Raw genomic sequence first — 10,146 nt, 5'->3', positions numbered from 1 at the left:
TCAACCAGCCTGTCTTCTGCCCATCTGCTAAATTTTTTTCTCAAGACCATCCACATGATGTAAAAGAATGTGATCTCAGACCAGATCACCTTATTCCATGGCTCGGTTCTAATACTCATGTGTCCATTGCAGGAGCATTTGATGGTGAGCTGGCTGTCCTTTCTTGGATAACTTTTGCTTGATCCTGGTGCCTGCAGACCCTGAACATCCCATAGAGCTGCAGTACTGGAGATGTACTGATTGTTTGGTATGGTTCTTGTCAAAGTCTCTCACATCCTCACATTTGACCATCATGCCTTAGCGCCTCAACTTCATACCAAATGTTCACCTGCTCTCCAACATAGCCCCTCAGCTGACAGGTGCCATGGTAACCATAGACACTTTCACTTCACCTGTCAGTGGTCATAATGTGACCGCATCAAAAAAACAAACAAAAATGAAACCAAGAAATAATATGTAAATATAGTACATAATTTATTCATTTAAATTTTCACAGCCATAGCACTATGGATCATGAGGAAAGTCGGGTGAAGTTTCACAGTCCTAATCCTGTTTGAGAACTTCTTTGAGTATACCAATTTCCCCACTTTTGGGGATAGCATTGCCTCAGTAATGTCATGGCTGCAGTATATTTTATGTGTATTACACACAGAATGCTGTTCAATGACTCATGTATGTATACTTACCCCCAGCTAGTCCAAAATAAGACAAAGACTGTGTTTGGTGGGGAGAAAGCATGGTGGTTTATGGCAAGCCTGCACTCTGGTTAGCACCATTAGCACATTATGATGATTATACACAATTTTAATATCTTATCCTTAATAAAATGTAAACAGGTGATATATATGAAATTACAACCCCATACAGTTGCCATTAAAGAGGACCACAAGAGTTTAGAGGTTAATGGGGGTATAAGGCTGTAAACATCTTGCTTTCTGCTATAAAGTTGAACACTTCACCATGACAGTCTATTGGGACTAACTCACTGTTGTGTGTAGAGAAACTGCAAGTTTTAGCTCTTCAATGCTGGCTTCATTTCTCAGTTGTGGACATTGCCACTTAGTGGAAACCATTAATATGACTGAAGTGCAAAAATGTGTGAAGAATGAATGTTAATTTTACACAAGCACTAGTGTAAAAAAAAAAAAAACAACTCTTGTTTTGTGGGTTTAAAATATTTCTTAACCAACATTTTTTAGTCCATTTGTCCCATGCTGCTGTGCAGTGCAACAGTCACTTCAAGGAAACCCAAAATGTAGATTGTTTCATTGCAAGGGAGTTCACCTTTCAGTTCACACAAACCCTAAAACACAAAAGCAAAGCAAGTAACACAGCAAAGAAAAAAATAGTTATACAAGAATGATTTCTCCACAGAACAGACTGAAGTTCCCCACATTCTGTTTGTTTTTTTTCCTCCTATCAAGTGAATCCTGTAGGACTTGGCTGAAGAGTTGCTGCATTCCGCAGCAATAATCTGACTGGCTGCTGCTAGCAGAACTAAGAGCTTGCAGCTAAATGGGACCACAGTGGTTTGCTCCTCCCACCTTTCCTTGTCACTCAATACCTTTCAGTGTGTAGTAAATTTGTTTAGGTAAAATCACATATCCCTCGCCAAACGCAGTTGGTTCACAACTGGTCCTGGGCACGTCACAGGTGGCCTTCAGCCTCTTTAGCTGCCTCTCCTGCCGCCGACACTTCTGCTGAGTTGTCTTCAGCTTCTTCCTCAGGCGCTCCACCTGCTCCTCCAGCTGCTCAATGCGTCTCTTCTGCCGTGCTGAGTCCTCTGCTGTGTAGTTGTGATCGCAGGAGACGGATGCTGTGTCGCAGTGTGTGTCAGGCAGACTCCGACTGGGCTCAGGCTCCTCCTCCACCACTGGATCAGATGTCAGAGGCAGAGAGAGTGGGAAGTGGATCTCTGATGGGAAGGGATGCTCCAGGGACTCAGACTGTTGGACAGATAGCACACAGAAGTTCTGATGCTGATTTGACAAAAAACAACCTGATCTATTCTCAGCCAACTAAACACAAGTGAAGGATTGACGCATTTGTGTTTGACGACAACCCTTGAAAAAATATTAATAAATTATCCTTAGTTTGAGCTAGCCACACCATTTTTACTCCAAAGTAGCAGAGCTCCCTGTCCTGTTTCAGACAATGAAGGACATGTCCACCATCTATTTCTCCAATTCGCTCCAGTAAAATTCCTCATTTTAGGCTTTGGAAATACCAAGAACCATACAGCAGCGATCACCGTCTGCTCATGGAAGTTACCGTTTCGTCATTAGTCGTCCCAGTTTGAGGGCTTCACAGAGCCAAAAATCAGCTGGTTTTGGGCTCTCTGCCTGCTCTCAGGGCTTTGACACAGCAACCCTGTGTCTACCTCGACACACGCCACACACAGAATTTGATCTGTGAACTTCTGTAGGACATGTCAACCATCCATGTCATCATTCTTACTAACAAAACCCAGGAAAACTCTGTAGGTTTGTCCTCTGCAGTCATGTATTAGCCTAGATATTCAAAGGGTTTAGTTATAAAAAGAAATACACTTAAAATATTACTGCCTTTCTCAGCTGGACGCAATTTGGTTCTAATGAAGTGTGATGAAACTGCAAGTTTGGCTGGCGTCTCTCACGCAACCAACTAAACAACCAGACCAAGATGGAATGAGAGCTCCACAGACCAATCAGAAATAATGTCATTTAAATCATGAGTCAGGCCTGAATTTGAATGACAAAGTTTCTAATTCAATATTTTAGAGCATCTTATCATCCTGAGTCAGTATTCAGAGCGTGGACTCTGCACTGGACAAAGTAATCTGTGCTGCATCACCTTAATGCTGAGGCTGAAGGTGAAAAGTGAGGGCACAGCATTCTCCTTCAGCACTCGGTTGTTGCACTCCCTCTTGAAACAGTCTTTGGTGAAGTGTTGTGAGCAGATGTTGCTGTACTTTGTCGGCTTGAAGTTGTTCCTCCTCATCGCTGCCACCCACTTGCCACAAACATCTGGACGTGCCAGAGGAAACCTGAAGAAGCCAGCAGAATGGGAGACTGTGATATATATACGCTTGGCTTGGTTTTTCTACACCAAAGTGATTTAATTATAATGATTTTATTTGCACAACCTTTATCAATTATCTGATCAAATTCACAGTGGCACCGGTGGCCCATGTGGTAGAGGTAGCGCAGACATTTTTTCCCCATCATCACTCTTGCTGCTGGGCATCAAAAACAGCAACAGTTTTTTCTTTCTAAACATGGCTAAAACCTGTCATTACATGGCCCTGTTCACATCAGTTTTTCTCAGCCTTTGAGTCAAAACTGAAGGCTCCTTCTCAAAATTGGCTCAGGTGTACTGCAGGTAACACACCAGCTGTGTGCAAGTACCTCACACCGGCTTAATGGCAATGAAAATGATCCATTCCTTTAACAAAGACAAATGTCATCCTTGATTGATTTAAATTATGAATGAAATGAGGATGGAGGCAAGCCAGGGCTATACAACATCTGTTATAATATACTGCTTTTGATGCAAAACTTTTTGCAAAGCCCCAGTGTTTAATGGACCAACGATGTGAAACGATATGAGGAACTTTTACCTTTAATGTACAGTATGTGTCATGTTATATTAAAAGTTTAAACGCTCTTTTTTCTCTTACCTTTTTATTTATCCTATGCCTGGCAGGTTATGTTTTGTTTGTTAGTTATGATTTTATTTCCATTGACTAAACAAGTTTGAAACAAGGTTTTGTATCAGAACCCGAGTGAGTGCAACCAAACTCCGTTCAGATTTAAGGGAATGTACTGGGCGACACACGTGTTGCAGAGGACATAAGCTTTCCATCAACATGCATCATGTTCTGGTAAATTTGGGTGAAAAGAGGTTCAGCAGAAATAATAGGACGAAATGAATTGTGGGCTTCAGCACAATGCTGATTTGGCACTTCGGCGCAGGGACAAAGTGACACACTTGATACTTGAGGTGTATTTGCGGGATAAACGGGGCTTGGTGAGTTATTCTCCCAACAATATCTCCCCACTCAGGAAAAGTCTTGTAGCCGTGTTTAGAACTCCCAAAGCCGCGACACTTTAATGAACGGAGACTGATAAGGTGTTTGTGGTTTTAGTACAATACGGATCTTAATCTTATCCAGCATGTCTGGGCAGCTAACGCTCACTAGCTCCCTCGCGGTTTAAACAACTTACTTATGGAAGGAGATGTCTCTGTCTTTGTGGTAGCGGTTCTTACATCCGTACGCTGAGCACGTCTGAACCATGGCCGCAGACCCTGAACGGCTCTGCCCGGGCTGCTGGCCCTCCTGGAGCTACTCTGTTACCTCTGAGCCCTGACAGGCGGCGGTCCGAAACTGCTTTCGTCTACTTCCTTCTTCTTCGCAGTTTGCTGCCAGTTTGGGTCCTGAACGTCGCCTTACTGCCATCTAACGGAGACACTGTGTCCTGTGTCGGCTGGCCCACACTGCACATATTCACTGGAGCTATCCCCAGATAGCAAGATCACTGTCTGCTGCTGTTTAGGTCCGGGCTTCAATCAGGTGGATGGATAGATGTTTATGGACTAGTCCAGTCCCCTGTGCTGCTTTTTAATGTATGAATGAAATTACATAATTATTTAACATTTGTTTTTACATAGATATATCTTGAGCTAGTAATCATGCTTCCAGTTTAGGGCCATGTTTTACACAAAAGAAAATAACTCGTTGTCTTTGATGGTGCCAGACTTACCAGTACAGACTATTTATCTATTACCATAGTTACATATGAAAAAAAACTCACTGTTAATATTTAATATTTACTAATGCACATTTGTGTCTCTGCATCTGTGCCACTGTCTAACCCAACCAGTTGAGGTAGATAGCTGCCCTCTCTGAGCCTGGTTGTGTCTCTGAAAGTTTAAACTAGAGGTCTCCAAATCCAGTCCTGGAGGGCCACTGTCCTGCATGTTTTAGATGTTTCCTGCTCCTACACACCTGATTCAAATGAGTGGCTCCCGATCACACTTCAGAATTTGATGATGAGCTGATCATTTGAATCAGATGTGTTGGTGCAGGAAACATCTGAAACATGCAGGACCGTGGCCCTCCAGGACTGGATTTGGACCACTGGTTGAAACCTTGCCACTGTCACCAAGTGCTTGCTTGTAGAGGGCTATGGTGGATCTCTCCAGCAACTCCATAAAGAGTTTGGTTTAGACCTGCTCTGTGTGTTAAGTTCTTTGATGTAACTGTTAGATTTGGCACTGTACAAATAAATTTGATTTGATTCAAAAAAGTTGCTTCATTTGTAGTTAGATGTATTCTTTAACACAGGAGCTATATATAAAGTATAAATTATATGTTTTGACGTTTTTGTAAAATTTAAATGTACAACTTTCAACAAATCTGTCAAAAGCATTTTTATTTATAAAACAGCTGTTTCCAACAGAGCAGTCTGGCCTGAAGAGTAGCACACAGCATCAACTGTCCAAAGACACACTGAATAGCAAGATAATACACAGCATTGATAACTATGGCGTCAGGTTTGTTTGTATCATCATGATACTGTACAACACACTGAGTTAACTAGTTGAGAAAAGCAATAAAAGGCCACAAGACTTAACACTGTGTATAGATTCACTTTCAGTAGCTGCACATTGGCAGCTCACTTGTCATGTTGTGGTCTTTCATCCATTTGGTAAAAGTTTCCTTTAACACACCATCATAGTGACGTAGAAGTTCAGAAGAAAGGGAGGATTAAAACAAAAGAAGAAAAGAGCATAAAAAGAGAAAACTCCTTATTGAGGACATTATGTGTTCAATTTACATGTAAGAATACAAAAGCATAATTAATAGACTTCAGAAAGAAATAAAGAAATAGAACAACGATCACAAATAAACTTTCTGCTTGATGCCCCCATTAATTATATATAACAGACACACATTGTCTTCTGTCACATTTAGACCTTAACATTTACAAAAGTGTTTGACCAAATCAAACTTTGGATTATAAAATATAAACTTAGACATTTACAGAATCCCTGGTTCAACATATGTGAACTCAACAGAAAGATGATTATCCCTCATTTTCATTCTAAACCTTATTTTGACAGTTTTAGTGCATCTTTTCCACCAGCAAAGATCCATTTCACAGGAAAGTATTTTCAGTGTTGCAGAAAAAAAACGAGGGCTTTGGGCTTTGTAAATTTGGAATAGCTTCAACAACAGGCTGACATCAGCATAAACCACAGATTATGCTCATTTTGAAGGGAAATCCCACCACATTGCTGCTGTGTAGCACCAACGTGGTGGTAGAGAGAAGTCCCCACCTATACACAATATTCTCCAGATGAAAAAGATGTTTGGTACTTAACGCAATAAAAATCACAATCTTTGTCTTTCTTTTGTCGGAGGAAATTAAAATCAAGAGAATACCATACCAACTGAAATTGAAAACCACAATAGCAGTATTTGCCAATAATAATCCCAATGTCATTTATATGCAAATTGTGCAGCCCCATCTAACATATATAAAAATCCACGCTTTTGGATGGTAAGTTATTTTAACTATGATTATTTGACCTGTTAATTATATTTGATTATCTGTTTAAGATATTGTTATTTAGTGAAAATGACTGTCAGCGTCAGGGGGAGGTCAAATGGTTTGTCTTATCCAATGAAAAACCCAAAATATAAAGCTTCTAACTATACAAAACAGAAACACAGTTTATTCCTCAGACTGAAAAATTATCATCAAAATTAAATGAAAACATGACTGAGAACAGTCATCTTGTAATCAACGTGACTGCTCAGTTCAACAAGCTTATGTTTAGGCCTGACAGCAATGTGTCAATACCAACATCAAGATTGATCAATCATCAGGTGTTGTTGTTTAAAGTGTAGGGTAATGAAATAAGCACAACCACTGAGGATAGATCTATGTTCTCATTACTCTCATAGTACTGCTTTGTGGAGACTGTGCAGGAAAACCCTGACCCAGAGCCCAAGCACAACAAACTTATTCTATCACCTCAACTGTTTCCACCATTTGGTTTATGCAACACAGCATCAATTAGAAACATGTACCACATCAGAAAAAACAGCCCGCCCAACATGTCCAAATGGGACAAGGACTCATGCAGTAGTGTATGCCTATTGTCATAATAGTTGATAATAGTTATTCATAAAGATAGAATGAAACACTACCTTTAGACTGAAACCAATACAAAAATGTGTACAAGAAAACACAGAAGCATTTAAACTGTCTGAAGGTGTCTTTCACAAGTCTGAAAAAACAAAACATCTGCTTGGCAGCTGAGTCTCATTTAATCTCTTATTCAAAAGGAAAAAAAGAAGGTAGAAAGTGCAATGAAGAAGAATGTCAATGCTGTAAGTTGGGTTACATATTGAATGTCTTAAGTGCCACAGCATCCATAAACCTTTGTGAGCATTGTCCATCCAAAAATCAGTGTCATTGGACTTGGTCGCAGCAAGAGCCGACTCTTGTATTAGAGATTTCATGTTCAAGGACTTCTGTCTTCATTTTGGACACAGCCCATTAACTGTGACTTCCTCTTAATCAGGAACAGAAATTTTCTCCAAGTTATGGTTTGAACAGGAGAATTTCATTTGTCATGAGTGACATCATTTTCAGCCTTCTGAGATGCCGCTGGTGATCCACTGGCATCACAACAGCCAAACAGTTTTGTTGTCAATGCATAGAATTTTAACCCTTGCTTGACTGAAGTCACACAACTATCTGGATAAGCCTGAAAACATTGAGGTTTACAATTAAACATGGGAATGTTTATCATCTACACCAAGCATTCCACGTCACATGAATGCAGCATAAGTAAATGCAAAGGTATTGCCTTCATGGAATCAACAATAGGGATCAGTGATAGTGATGAATACTGACACGTCAGCGCTGAGTTGCTTTAGATCCATCAGCCATGAATATCACTTCACTGAGGCCATCCAAATCCATTAATACTAATGTCTGTTGCTGTAGGACCAAGATATGACCATGAAATCCTTATAAACAGCTATTTAGAGTGTGTTTGCTTTCTACCAAAGAAGAAGAAAATGTACAATAGTGAACTTTTTTGTTCTTCACATGAAAGCTCTCCATCTGTTGATGACTGTGTAAATCTATTTCTTCACTTCCTCCTGCTCCTCTTTGTCCTTCTCCTCAGCTTCCTCATCCTCCTCCTCTTGGTCTGCTTCAGCCTCTTTCTTGCTGTTTGCTCCTCCATCACCAGCAGCCTCATCCTTACCTTCTTGAGACTCTTCCTCATCACCCTCTCCAGCTCCCTGACAACACAAACACATTTAAGGATTTGACTGCTGTCATCATCTGAAAAGTACCCATGATGATCAGGTAAACTCTGATCCCTGAGAAACTTTTAGTAAGCGAGGTGACAGTGTGTGGTTTGACTCAAGAGATGTACCTGCTTTAAGCGTCTCCTCCTTCGACTCGGGATGCGGGCCTTCATCCTTCGGGACAGCGCCAGCAGTTTGTTGTGTCTTTGCCTCCTCTTCGCTTTTTCGGTCTCCTCTCTCAGCTTCTCTTCCGCGTGGTCCGAGTCAGACTCGTCCTGCCGCTGCAGCCTGCTCCGCTTCCGGGGCTGCACCAACCTCTTCGGCTGGCTCCGGTCTTTTTCCTCGTCATCCTCCTCTTCGCTGTCTTCTTCGCCGGGGCTGGAGGCCGACGAGCTGTCGTCGCCCCCCAGGAACGAACGCTTCCTGCGTGTCACGGAGCGGCTGTCGTCGCTCGAGGTCGCCCCGGACTCGCTCCGATCGCGGTACTCCTGCTCGCTGTCTTCGGGGGAGCTCTGGAAGTCGGACTGGGAACCGGAGGAAGAGGAGGAGAAGGAGCCTTCGTCACTGTCGTCCAGTATCGACGCGGGGAGGCCGATCTGCCGCTTCTTCGATGCATCCACCTTAGTTTTCCGCATCGACGCGAACATTTTCCGCTTGTACAAACTCTCCATGTCTGCACGCGGGACCAGGGCCAGTGACATCAAACACAAAACGGGACCAGACCGAGCGTAAACAAGCTAACGCGAATGTCTGCGCGTCACGGCGACAACCGTTAGCGTCTGTGTTAAAAACAAAACATCGCGCCGCTCTCTTCCTTAGACGTCCATTCACCCCAACTTCTGAGCGTTCGCGTTAAAGCAAGAATACCAACCTACGTCTTTGACATATCGGAGATTTTAATTCTAACGCAGTTAGTTGAGGGTGATTCTAGATCCAGCTTCTTCTTCTACGTTGCTTCGTCGTCTTCTTCTGTGACGTTTTAGGCCGCGAGCGTCCAAGATGTAACTTTACCGCCACCCCCAGTTTTCATTGGTCACATTAAAATCAACATTTCCCATTTTACCAACATTCTCTGTCATTCCTGGTATAATGCTGTCATGATTTGTGCCTGCATTATACAAAGATATGTGCCAGAAACATGTCAACACCTACACCTCATCTGACAAATCCTTAATTATCTACTAAGCTTTGGACTGTACTTTAGTTGTGACAAAACTATTTTAAGGGTCAGATTGTGTGTCGATTACTCCTTGGACTTAATCTTCCTTCTACTCAGAAAGAAATTGAAAAAAAAAAGGAAGAAGAAATCTATCCAGGCGCATGTGAAAACCGCTCATTGTTTCAGTTTTGCAGTAGATTTAGTCTGTGGTTCAGTCTCACTGGTCTATCTCATCACTCTCCTTCTCAGCTGCAGGAGTCTGCTGGTATTCAGGACCAGCTCTGATAAATCTTCTACTCACAACCTGCTCCACAACAAAGGGCAGGAAATCATAAACAGAATCCCACTAAATATGATAGAGGGGATTTTAGGAGCGAGCCAGATATTCTTGACTCAAACACTGGTGGAGACACTTAACTTTATAATGAAAGAAAGAAACTGCCTGACACCATTCCTTGACTGAAAAATGAAGCAAATCTTGAAGTTGCATAAAACATTTAAGTTGATGTAAAAATATTCCTATATCTTTGTCAATAAATTTCCTCAGTAAATAGTTTTTCTATAATGTTATGGTCTCTCTATTTTCAAGTCTTCTACTACAGAACATTATATTAATTTTTTTTAAATTATGGCCCCATTTTGACGACAAGCATGGTAAAGCATGACACACAGT

General features: G+C 41.6%; 2 protein-coding genes across 2 annotated transcripts; both read right to left on the bottom strand.

Moving 5' to 3' along the window:
• Positions 1 to 499: 499 nt before the first annotated feature.
• Positions 500 to 4,363, bottom strand: thap1 (THAP domain containing, apoptosis associated protein 1). Its single transcript, XM_029516242.1, has 3 exons — positions 4,206 to 4,363; positions 2,833 to 3,025; positions 500 to 1,946 (listed from the first exon to the last, which is right to left on the bottom strand). The coding sequence occupies exons 1-3, from the start codon at positions 4,274 to 4,276 to the stop codon at positions 1,554 to 1,556; spliced, it is 657 nt and encodes a 218-aa protein (XP_029372102.1). The 5' UTR covers positions 4,277 to 4,363; the 3' UTR covers positions 500 to 1,553.
• A 1,410-nt stretch (positions 4,364 to 5,773) lies between these two features.
• ccdc82 (coiled-coil domain containing 82) lies at positions 5,774 to 9,278 on the bottom strand. Its single transcript, XM_029515899.1, has 2 exons — positions 8,443 to 9,278; positions 5,774 to 8,305 (listed from the first exon to the last, which is right to left on the bottom strand). The coding sequence occupies exons 1-2, from the start codon at positions 9,013 to 9,015 to the stop codon at positions 8,144 to 8,146; spliced, it is 735 nt and encodes a 244-aa protein (XP_029371759.1). The 5' UTR covers positions 9,016 to 9,278; the 3' UTR covers positions 5,774 to 8,143.
• Between the last annotated feature and the right edge of the window lie 868 nt (positions 9,279 to 10,146).

The sequence above is a fragment of the Echeneis naucrates genome, chromosome 12, assembly GCF_900963305.1.
Source record: "Echeneis naucrates chromosome 12, fEcheNa1.1, whole genome shotgun sequence".
Classification (NCBI taxonomy): domain Eukaryota; kingdom Metazoa; phylum Chordata; class Actinopteri; order Carangiformes; family Echeneidae; genus Echeneis; species Echeneis naucrates.
Note: the sequence above shows the minus strand (reverse complement) of the source record. Positions and strands in the feature narration are given on the sequence as shown.

What these genes read in the sequence shown, in the direction of transcription:
- ccdc82 (XM_029515899.1), bottom strand. Translation starts at nt 9,015, where the DNA reads ATGTCACTGGCCCTGGTCCCGCGTGCAGACATGGAGAGTTTGTACAAG. An exon ending in GGAGGAGACGCTTAAAGCAG is followed by an intron (nt 8,306 to 8,442) that starts GTACATCTCTTG and finishes TTGTGTTGTCAG; the next exon opens with GGAGCTGGAGAGGGTGATGA.
- thap1 (XM_029516242.1), bottom strand. Translation starts at nt 4,276, where the DNA reads ATGGTTCAGACGTGCTCAGCGTACGGATGTAAGAACCGCTACCACAAA. An exon ending in AGAGACATCTCCTTCCATAA is followed by an intron (nt 3,026 to 4,205) that starts GTAAGTTGTTTA and finishes TGGCTTCTTCAG; the next exon opens with GTTTCCTCTGGCACGTCCAG. An exon ending in CCTTCAGCCTCAGCATTAAG is followed by an intron (nt 1,947 to 2,832) that starts GTGATGCAGCAC and finishes TCTGTCCAACAG; the next exon opens with TCTGAGTCCCTGGAGCATCC.